Source organism: Bubalus bubalis, chromosome 13 (genome assembly GCF_019923935.1).
Source record: "Bubalus bubalis isolate 160015118507 breed Murrah chromosome 13, NDDB_SH_1, whole genome shotgun sequence".
Lineage (NCBI taxonomy): Eukaryota > Metazoa > Chordata > Mammalia > Artiodactyla > Bovidae > Bubalus > Bubalus bubalis.
In genome coordinates this window covers 4,890,507-4,902,575 of record NC_059169.1, presented here as the reverse complement: position 1 = coordinate 4,902,575, position 12,069 = coordinate 4,890,507, and the positions used below count along the sequence as shown (strand labels likewise).

General features: G+C 43.2%; 1 protein-coding gene across 1 annotated transcript in view; it reads right to left on the bottom strand.

Annotated features, from left to right (window-relative positions):
* The window catches only part of EFNB2 (ephrin B2), a 49,723-nt gene that overhangs the window by 16,574 nt on the left and 21,080 nt on the right, over positions 1-12,069 (bottom strand). Inside the window, exon 2 of the mRNA XM_006072276.4 lies at positions 6,837-7,120. Within this exon, the coding sequence (XP_006072338.1) occupies positions 6,837-7,120 (284 nt within the window). The remainder of the gene's footprint in view (positions 1-6,836; positions 7,121-12,069) is intronic.

Genomic DNA, 12,069 nt, shown 5'->3' with positions numbered 1-12,069 from the left:
AGGCAGATTCTTAACCATCTGAGCCACCAGGGAAGCCTGAGGGTAGTTGCACATTTACACAACACAGGCCAGCACCTCTGGTCCGACACGTCTGATCCAAGCACAGACGTCTCTGGGTATCCGTGGTGAGTACCCATGCTTGGGCGTCTGGGTATCCATGCCTGCTACTGCTATGCATGCACTCTGTATGTGTATATGCTGTCTCTGCTGTCACTGTGTATGTGACATGAGTGTCCTGGTATGCAGGATGCTCTGGCTGTAGACTATCTTTCCTCTCCATCTGTACGCAGGTATGTGCCTGATAACCCCGAGGAGCACCGTCACCATCTAATGATGCTGGTCTAAGGGTCTAAGCCTTGGTCTCAGTTTTGCCCGACACTGCACGGCCGTGTGAACTGCACTAAACTACGCACACGTCCTAAGTTTCTGTTTTCTCACGGTGATCAAAATTCCTCTGTCACCTGTGTTTTGAGACTGCACAGTGACAGAGTGTGAGGCCATCACACTTTCTTGTAAGTGATCAAACACCAGAGCCTGAGATTTCAATCAGGAACAAACCTGGGACTCTTAAGAATGATATAAATAAGTTCTTGCCAAGTAATCTTTTCATGTCTGTCTAATGCTTCCTGGCTATTTCTTGAAGTACTTTATTTTGCTTTAAATTTTGATTTTCATGATAAATATTTAAGGGCTATTAAGAAAGAAATGCGTCCTCATGCTTCCACAAAGTCTCCAGGACTGTTCAATTATTTACAAGTCTAAGTAAACTTTGCAAAAGCTATAAATACAGGTGCTAGGGAAATTAAGATGTAATTTATGAAACAGTAAAGGCAGTTTTATTCTGAGCAATTCCTAAATAATTCTTCTTTCCCAAGGAATTGTCTTCACTCCTCATGTATTCTTATTTTACATGAGAGGCTTTTAGTCTCTCCCCATTGCTTTAAGGACCAGAGTCATCTTGTCCGTTCATAGGTTATTTTGGGAAAAAGGAATGGTGCTCACAGGACAATCTCTGTCTAGCTTTAAATAAGATAAGCTGTCACTACCGCCTAGGTGACGCCATTGAACATGAACAGAGTCTCAACCTACAATAGCTTAATCCTCCTAAACCCCAAGAGATATGGGATAAATACCCCAATGGCCATGACTCCATCAGACCTGCAAGCCAGGCATTTCCCAGCACAAGCTCCAATGAAGCAGAAGTTGAGATTTTATTCCTGAAATTATAAACAATTTAAGCTTTATTCATATTGAATTGAACAAGGAGTCTTACTGATGTTCTCTGCGAGAGTGCCTCCAATACAGTCATAAAAGGACTTTATGTTATGCTAAAAATAACAGAAATGAAGCTCTCATGGTCAGACCAGTGAAAGGAAGTATGGTCTCCGTTCGTCTCAGTGACGAGGCAACCGTGATGACTGCATTTTCTCTAGAAGAACATGTATACCACGTTGGGATGCTGTGGAAATGATCAATAAAAACACAGCATCTCCTTTGTGTAACAGGGAATAGAGAAACGGACCTGGCAAGGCTGGTGAGATGCTAAGTGGGAGATGATTATACGTGTAGAAGACTCCGCCCAGTCTGTCTCTTTTGGGTCTTACAGAGGATCTGCTAACAAGCTTGGGCAATTCCTCCTACAAAAAGATCCATAAATGCGTGTTTCTCAGTAAGGAAAGCCCAAGGACAAAAGAACTTTTATAACACTCCAAGAAGACAAAAAAGAGGGAAGGTCTTATAATTAAGTTATGCAGCATTACTTAAACTTGTAAAGTCTCCGGAGTTTCATTTTGTGGATGGTTTTTCAAATAAATGACACTTTTGGAGCACATCCTCCCTGCCTGCCAGCTCGCAGAAGCTCACAGGCTTGCCTTTAATCTCCTGCCTCTCACATCCCTCCACCCCCTGCCTCTCTCCAAAGAGACCCCCAGCTGTGCTTACTTGGGGGCCCGCCATGGTAAGCACTTCACATACAGCACCCCACTTAAAGGCACATCATCCCCAGCTGACAGATAGGGGCCTGAGGCAGGGACTGGTTCACTTCCTTGTTGAAGGGCATTTGAAAACCCAGCTGTGCCTGACTCCCAAGTTCCCAACTGGGTTTTCCCAGGTGGCTCAGTGGTCAAGAACCCGCCTGCGAAGGTAGGAGATGCAGGTTCAATCCCTGGATCGGGAGGATCCCCCAGGAGAAGGAAATGGCAACCCACTCCAGTATCCTTGCCTGGAGAATCCCATAGACAGAGGAGCTTGAGGGGCTACAGTCCACGGGGTTGCAGAGTCGACGAGCATTCTATGATGAAGCCAATCAGTTCAGTTCAGTCGCTCAGTCGTGTCCAACTCTTTGTGACCCCATGGACTGCCGCACACCAGTCTATGAAGCCAGCAGTTCTAAGTTAAAAATAAAAATGCATTTAATTCTTGAGTTTATATGCAAGGCAATTCTATGCCGGGTATCAGACATAAATCCTTACCCCAAAGTCGGATAAGTGACAGGCTCATACGGTCATACTCTTGAACTTGATAATGTTCCGTGAGGGAAATACAGCTTTTGCCACCTTTATCATGTAAATAACTCATCAACTAAAGCCCATAATCAACTGCAGAGACCACACATATATTCTAAAATAAATCTATGTGTAGAAGGACATCTGAAACCTCCCAAAACGATTTTGCTAGGGAAAGGGCTTATAGTACATTCAGCATATTTTATTTTTCGTTTATGTATATGTATTCTTAATCTTTTGGCCATGTCACTCAGCAGGGAGGATCTTAGTTCCCTGACCAGGGATCGAACCTGCACCCCCTCCACTGGCAGCATGAAATCTAAGCCCTGGACCACCAGGGAAGTCTCTATTCAGTATATTTAGTGCCACTTGTTACACTTACTCCCAGAAATAAGGAAACCCAAAACCAAAAAGGAAAACACTCCACAAAAATACAGGAATGGAATCTGCTGTTCTGTTTTGATTCTTTAAGAATGGTGTTTCCTTACATTTGTGTGCAAACATTTTAATTTATTTTGCAATTTTGCTCAGAAGTGGAGCTTATGCCTAAAAAATAGCAAAGCTGACTGAGGAGCTTTCCAATTTTATATGCTCTGATAACATTAAAAAAAAAAAATTGCTTTGGAGAATGAAACCCATGATGGGCCTATGAAATGGTGACTCATTCAAATTCATTCAGCATTTCTCAAGGAAGACTTTCCCGAGGGGTGGCTTTCTGAAGGACCACTGTGAACACAGCAGGGTGGAGTTACAGAACAGCGTTTAATCAATCAAACAATCGTTAGAAATGATGCCTTTTAAACTGTTTCACAAATCCACATCTTGGCTATGGGTTTGCGGTAAAAGAACGTACCAACCACACAAGGCTAAATTGGGAGGTGCCCTGGGCGGACAGTGTTCTTCCTAACAGCTGGGCTGTGGGCATGGTTCACTTAAAAATTATCCACACAAGGGCATTCATTGTCACTGTCTATGACTCACAGGGTTTTGGTAGTGTGATGAAAACCTCTTTGCAGGTATTTTGCAAGGTTTTACGCTGTGGCTGGCTGACCAACCCAAGGGACCTTCCTGAGGGTTAATACTGCAAAGGGCCTCCACACCAAAACTGCTGATTCATTCAGCTCTGAATTATTAATCCCCCCTCCCCTCTTTTTTTAACTTTTCAAATCCTTCAGCCATTTATTTATTCTTCTCTTTTCATGAATAACTATTGATAAAAAATAAAAACAAATACATACATAAATAACTCTTAAGCACCAACCATGCAGCCCATACCATGCTTAGGTCTAGAAATATCCTGGTTAACAAGCCCACAAAAGCTGAATCTCTGCTGTGGAAGGCACAGATAATACAAAGTGAAAGTGTTAGTTGCTCAGTCGTGTCCGACTCTTTGCAACCCCACGGACTGTAGCCCCCCAGGCTCTTCTGTATGTGGGATTTCCCAGGCAAGAATACTGGAGTGGGGTGCCATTCCCTTTTTCAGGGGATCTTCCTGACCCAGGGATTGAATCCCAGTTTTCTGCATTGCAGGCAGATTCTTTACCATCTGAGTCACCAGGGAAGCCCCAGAGATAATGCAAGTGAGTTATTTAACGATTCCACAGAAATCAGTGACAATGACTCCCAATTTGATATTAGGAAGCAAGCAAATCCTTCTGGGTTATCACTTCTAAAAAGAAACTGGAAACCAAGCATAAATTTGACACAAATAAGGCTGAGGACACAGTTAGGAATGCTTGCTTAGTGTTCACTGGAGTGTTTTTCTGAGACTGGGCTTCCTTTGACAATGGGTCACTTCAGAACAGAGAGTTATTTTATAAACTTTTTTAAAAAATGTAAAGACATGATAAAAAAAAAAACCTGTAGCTTATATAAAATGTTTGTCTTTGAGGAAATTAAGAATCAGAATATAATGAAAACCAGACCAAACGGCTGCAGTATCCTCACCTTTGGAAGATTTAAGATTGGGAGATTTTATTATGCAAATTAAACCCAAGGTTAATGACTGACCCAGGTCACCGGAAGAAGTCAGGTCTCAACATGAGGAAAACCCATATATATCATTTTGCCCCACACCAAGCAAACAATCATCTAGGAGAAAAACTAATTAGGGGGAACATCATTGTTGTGTCCTTTCTTAGGGGAGCTCAGTGGATACTTGGTAGGTTTAAAAATACATTCCCAATTAAAAGTTAATATTGCCTTCTAAAACTTAAAAAAAGTGTGACGCCTGTGTTATAAACCTGTTAATACTACAAATCAGTGTCTTTAAAGAGTTTACAGTGGATGCTGTCCATTCGATTGGAGAAGAGCCACCCTGACAAGAGACTCGAGACTAGCCGTACACATCCAACCATAAATGGTTTGGAACTGGAGACTTCCACCGTTAGCCAGAATGAGAACAATAAAATAATAAAAGCTGTTTCCTACAAAATACATCAAAATTCAAAGAAATAAAGTAAGTTTCTCATTAAGTTTAGGCAGCAGGACTAGAACCCAGGTCTCAGGGCTCCTGGCATCAGTTCACCTAGGGAATGACCCAACACCAATTCCAATTCAGTCCCCTGGCAACTTGGACTGTTCCTCTCTGGGGGTTATGAACAACTGCTCCAAGTGTCACTTCTCTTCTTCCTACCCACGGAAAGAGACCAGGATACAGTAATGATGCTGACTGGACTAATACTCTTAGTTATGAAGGTGCCTACTAGCTGGATGCAAAGATTTGGAGTTAAACTCATGTAATATACATTGTTGGGCTTCTCTGATGGCTCAGAGGTAAAGAATCCGCCTGCAGTACAGAAGACCCAGGTTCCATCCCTAGGTCAGGAAGGTCCCTGGGAAAAAGAAGCAGCAACCCACTCCAATATTCCTGCCTGGCAAATTCCATGGACAGAGGAGCCTGGAGAGCTATAGTTCATGGGGTCGCAAAAGAGTCAGACATGACTTAGTGACTAAACAACAAGAAATCTTATTTTAAAAAGTCTTTTTTTTTTTTTTTAAAGACACTGTTGGACTTCCAAAAGCTTAAGATTTCCATTTATTTTACCTAATGACTACTTTATATTTTCAAAGATTTCCCTCTTATTTCACACATATTACTACCCCATCTGCTTGTCCCATCCCTCAAAAACACTTTTCCTTCCATTGTATGATCACTCTGCTTTTAAATCTGTGATTCACCACTTTCCCTTTTCCTTTGTTACTTATTATCCCTAAGCCACTCTCTGCATTATGCTGGTTTAACAACAGGCTTTCCGTCACTGTGGCATTCAGGTTCACGGCAAAGGACAAGGATTAGACGGTTATGACCGCCTTTGTTTTAATTACTAACGACTGTAATAGAAAAACAGCAAACAATACATTATTGAGTACTTCATATGTAGTCAATGAATTGTTGATTTTACAGTTTCTCAAGAGCAGCCAAGAGAGTTTCAGTCTGATCCCCCAGAGACGGTCTCCTGGCAGACAGCAGCTCAGTGGCCCTGACAAACTGGAGCCACCGTGACGAGTGAGTGGGACTCCCAAAGAAACCGAGGAAACGACTGCGTTGCTTGCCTGATGTGAACAGCTGTCCTGGGCACCCAGACTTGGCTCTGACATACCCTGCGCCTGGAACAACCTAACTCCTGTACCTAGTAGGCACAGCCTGCCTCACTGGATTTCACAGCCTCAGGAGTGAGCAGCAGGAGCTCAGAGAGACCCCAAAAGGCACACGGGATGTGTCAAATTAATTATATGGGGAGAAAAAAAAGAAATTCATCAAACAAACCTAACTTTATTCTTATTCTTCCAAATCCGGTTTCAGCCTGCCCATGCATGACAGTGGTTGCCTGGAGCTCCCATCCTTTGACCTACACGCTCCCTGAGGAATGGGTACCATTTTACCATCTTGCTCACTGCTGAAGCCTTAGCACTGATGCACAGTTTCTGGCACAGAGTAAATACTAAGTGAATGGATGGATGGATGGATGGATGAATGGATGAAGATAAAAGTCATCGCACAAGATTCACCTATCAAAATCTCACCAATGTTTCTTAAAAATGGTTTTGTCAGTAGAGATGCTGAGTATATTCAAATATATCCACTTATTTCAATGCTACAAAAATTCTAGGAGGCTCTTTCTCTTTAGGTATTTATATTAATGCGTATTACTAGTACAGGGTCCTTCATTCAATTAAGGCTTCTTTTAAAAAAAAAAAAATGAACAATTTTCAGCAAAGATTCCCACCAAATTATTTGCCACAGTAATAATTTTAAGGAAACAAAAATGGATACAAACCTATTTAGCTTATCCTAATTTCTATAAAATAAATGAATAGAATTATACTTACATATAATGTAATAATCTCTGTTCTTCTGAAATTCTAGACCCCAGAGGTTAGGGCTGAATTCTTGGAACTTGATAGTGAACTTTACATCTTGGTCTGGTCTGGCACAGTTGAGAAGAGGGGTATTTTCCTTCTTAATAGTGCATCTGTCTGCTTGGTCTTTGTCCACCATATAAACTTTATAATATTCATACTGGCCAACAGTTTTAGAGTCCACCTTGGGGCAAATAATATCCAATTTGTCTCCTATCTGTGGGTATAGTACCAGTCCTTGTCCAGGTAGAAATCTACAAGCATAAAAGAAAAGGTACCATTGAGTTTATTTTAAAAAATTAACCGTGTTAATGATAATGACAGTATAGTCAGACAACATCAAGAATTCCAAACTGCAATTTCATAGTTCCACACTTTTATTGATCAACAGTATCTGAGTTCACTTTGCCGACAAAAGTCCATATAGTCAAAGCTATAGCTTTTCCAGTAGTCATGTCCAGATGTGAGAGTTGGACCATAAAGAAGGCTGAGTGATGAAGAATTGATGCTTTCAAACTGTGCTGCTGGAGAAGGCTCTTGAGAGTCCTTTGGACAGCAAGGAGATCCAACCAGTCCATCCTAAAGGAAATCAACCCTGAATATCATTGGAAAGACTGATGCTGAAGCTCCAATACTTAGGCCACCTGATGCAGAGAGCAGACTCATTGGAAAAGACCCTGATGCTGGGAAAGATTGAGGGCAGGAGGAGAAGGGGGCAGCAGAGGATGAGATGGTTGGATGGCATCACTGGCTCAACAGACGTGAGTCTGAGTAAACTCCGGGAGATGGTGATGGACACGGAGGCCTGGCATGCACAGAGAGTGGGACACCACTGAGGAAACTACCTGAGTTCAGATCAGCAGGGGATGCATGTATTTAGGAACTAAGCTTTAAAGAAAAAAGAAAGAAACAGAAAGAAACCACACGCCTATCTTTACGCAGTAGGATCAAGTCACCCTGCTGATAGTCCTTTCCCACCCCCTCACTTGTAATATTTCAGTGCTCCTTTGTGTAGCTTCACAATGCCTTTTCCTTGATGGTGAGTCAGACCTTCCCACTTGTTTGTTATTTTTTAACCATTGGCAGCCTCCGTTTATTGGGCATGCCACAGAAAGACGCCTCAATTCCAGGGGATGGTGGATGCAACTAAGACTTTGTTGTCCTGCTAGCTTCCATTTGCTGTTGATGCTAATTAACAGACAAGTTTCATCAAGAATGTTTCAAATTACTTATCATAATTAGTCAGTCACTGATCAAACAATGGCTCCTTTATTACCATGAACAAAAGGAACGTCTTACAAACCCATAAAAAGTTAACCAGAAATAATTAGTTGGAGGATTGATTCAGCTGCAAGATGAAAAGTCCCCAGCTCAGGAGGACAGCGTCTACTGTCCTGGCCCCACAAACCATTTTCCCCCTCCCTTGAGATATATTTGCTTCAATTAATTCTTAGGTGCAGATCTTTAGAACCCAAACTCCTGATACACTATCCCCATGATGCTTACTGCTAACAGCCTCCCTCCTCCCCGTTCTTTCTTCCCAGCCCTGCTGCTGAAAGATCTTTCCTATCAGGGAGCTCCTCTGAGAACCTGAAACAAGGGCTTCTTAGTGAACATCCTTCTACAAGTGCTAACATTAAAAACACACTTAGGAAACCCATCTCGTTCCCTCCAAGGAAACCAAGCCTGCAGGCTCATTCAAGTATTAAAGTCTGAGAACAAAGCGTCATGTCTGATCCAACGTTTACTGAACCAGAGAAGGCCACCAGCCATGACCATGAATGGGACGTAATTCACTGACAGAGAGAGAGAGAGAGAGAGAGAGAAACCAGGAGGAATGGGGCGTCCCCAATTTCAAGTCGATACTGAAGGAACAGATGATGATGTGTGCTAATGAGCGGTATGAATTTTTCTGAAACGTGCACGAGGTTGATTATAAAGCATCACAGAACAAAAACTAGATAGCAGATTTATGTGAAAAATCAATATTCCTTGTGTCAGAAAAAAAAAAAAGCAAGTTGCACACAATGGCTTGTCACTTTTCCCCAGAATGTGCCTTTCTACAATCCCAAAGAGAGGGTGGCCCCCTTTCTTTCTTATATTGTCTTAACTGAGATTCCTAAAGCAGGGATATATGACACTTTTTTTAAGTTAGGAAAGAAAGAACAGTGGATGAGAAGCACCTGACAAAAATCTTTCCTTGAAGCAGAACTCAGAATGAATGACAAGTCTCAGACAACCATGCTGTGCACCCTTGAAGAATTCTCTAGAACTGTTGCAAATGTAGATCACCACTGCGTAGGAGCTTCTCGGGGAACCTCTGGGGCATTTCTGCAGTTTTCTGGAAAGCTGCTTGGAAAACTGGACTCCAGAGGACAGCAGGCCTCCAGCGCTCTCTCTCCAGCCCGAGGGTCAGTGGTCTCCATCTTTTCTGTGGCTAAAACCCGGCTCTGGCTTCTGGTGGACAGACTGAAGGTCAGAATCTGAATGTTTGAGGCTTTTTTAGTCTTTTCTAAGTGGGGGCCAGGAGACTGACAGTCCATATAGATGAGATACAGTGAGTGTTAATGCTGCTCACCTTCCCAACACATCATTTTTCTCATGTCTTATCCCTGGACCTTCTTAGGAAATCTTCACTGCATCTGAGAACCAAGGGGGGGCTCCTGCCTGGGGTTTCCCGCCCCTCTCCAAACATCTTCCCCCCTAAATGTGCTCCGAGAGCAGCCGGCACGCCGTGGGCACATGTGTTAGCTGGAGTGAAATCTGTAGCCTGGATGCCCAGACCTGCCTCCTTTCAGCTCTGATCTCCACGCTGAGCGACCTTCACCCTGGACCACCAGGCTCCGGACCTCAGGATCCTGAGACAGACAGACCCATGCTCTTGCCCATCCACTCAGTTCCTATAAGACATCAGGCCCATCCCCACCCGAAAGCCATGTATCATCTCTGCACATCTCCGCGCTCTCCCACATCACGCCTACGTCTCAGGTTTGGCTCACCATGCTCTTTCTTCATTCAAGATGCTACCCAGATCCTGTTTCCCTCACAAAGATGATTTTTTCCTGTATAACCAAAGACTTGCTGGTGGTTCCCTCTCCACCCCCATGAGTCCCTCCTCATGACTCTCTCTTCACTCACCAAATCCAAGTTCCAGTTTCTGCTGGAGCTGATGGGGCGAAGTCAAGAACAGAGGACACACGAACTGGTTTAGCTACAGCATCTCCATGTTTCAGACCAGATTCTCAGGAGGTACTGATTATATTGGCTAAGTCGCTTCAGTCGTGTCCGACTCTTTGCGATCCCATGTAGCCCGCCAGGCTCCTCTGTCCATGGGATTTTCTGGGCAAGAATACTGGAGTGGGTTGCCTTTTCCTTTTCCAGGGCATCTTCCTGACCCAGGGATCAAACCCTCATCTCTCACGTCTCCTGCATTGGCAGGCTGGTAATGGTCATTGACAGGGGAGCCATGTCTGGGGAGGAGTTAACCCAGGGGATGCTTTTTGAGAGGGAGGAATCTCAATTGCAATAAGCGTATTGGATGCACTTACAAAAAGTAAATCCTGATGAAACCCACTATTCCTAATGCTTGCAAAATTATCAATTCACTTTTCAGAAGGCATTGTGGCAGAAAGTCAGGCAAGGATTTGCTCCTTCACTCTGAAAACTGGTTTCAAGGGTTCCTAAAAAAAATTATTCCTTCTTTAAATCCATACAACAGGACCTGACACTTGAGCACTTTAGAGGTTGATTTTTTTTAAACCCGCCCTACTTATTTAAACTTACATGCAGAGTACATCATGAGAAACGCTGGGCTGGAAGAAGCACAAGCCAGAATCAAGATTGCAGGGAGAAATATCAATCAACTCAGATATGCAGATGACACCACCCTTATGGCGGAAAGTGAAGAGGAACTACAAAGCCTCTTGATGAAAGTAAAAGAGGAGAGTGAAAAAGTTGGCTTAAAGCTCAACATTCAGAAAATGAAGATCATGGCATCTGGTCCCATCACTTAATAGGAAATGATGGGGAAACAGCAGAAACAGTGTCAGACTTTATTTTGGGGGGCTCCAAAATCACGGCAGATGGTGACTGCAGCCATGAAATTAAAAGACGCTTACTCCTTGGAAGGAGGATTATGACCAACCTAGATAGCATATTCAAAAGCAGAGACATTACTTTGCCAAAAAAGGTCCGTCTAGTCAAGGCTGTGGTTTTTCCTGTGGTCATGTATGGATGTGAGAGTTGGACTGTGAAGAAAGCTGAGCGTCGAAGAATTGATGCTTTTGAACTGTGGTGTTGGAAAAGACTCTTGAGAGTCCCTTGGACTGCAAGGAGATCCAACCAGTCCATTCTGAAGGAGATCAGCCCTGAGATTTCTTTGGAGGGAATGATGCTGAAGCTGAAACTCCAGTACTTTGGCCACCTGATGCGAAGAGTTGACTCACTGGAAGACTCTGATGCTGGGAGATTGGGGACGACAGAGGATGAGATGGTTGGATGGCATCATCGACTCGATGGACGTGAGTTTGAGTGAACTCCGGGAGTTGGTGATGGACAGGGAGGCCTGGCGTGCTGCGATTCACGGGGTCGCAAAGAGTCGGACATGACTGACTGACTGAACTGACTGACTGACTATACAGGTATATAGTAATAGATATACCAGTGCTCAGCACACTCGTTTCTTTAAGTGATGAGAGATTATGGTTTCTCAGTGGACAAATGATTTGGGCTGAATTTCCTGCACACGTTACCACTAAGTGCATTAAGCCCAGAAATTCCTTTGCCTCCCAGGAGACTTCACGGTTGTTGTTTTTTAATTGAGATATAGTTGATTTATAATATTATATTACTTCCAGGTGCACTACCTTGTGATTCAAAACGTGTATGGTTCTACTCCATTTACAATTATTATGAAATACTGATTATAGTCCTGTGCTGTACAATGTACCCCTGTAGCTTATTTATTTTATACACAGTGGCTTGTGGCTCTTAATTCTCTGCCCCTCCCACCTTCCTCTGCCTGCCCCCCTCAATTAATAACCACTGGTTTGTTCTCCACATCTGTGAACTTTTCTTTTTGGTTACAATCACTAGTTTGGTTTTTAGATTCCACACTTAAGGGATCACAAACCGTACCTGTCTCTGGCTCACTTACTAAGCAGGCAGGATGTCCTTCAGGTCTATCCAAGCACCTTCACTGTCT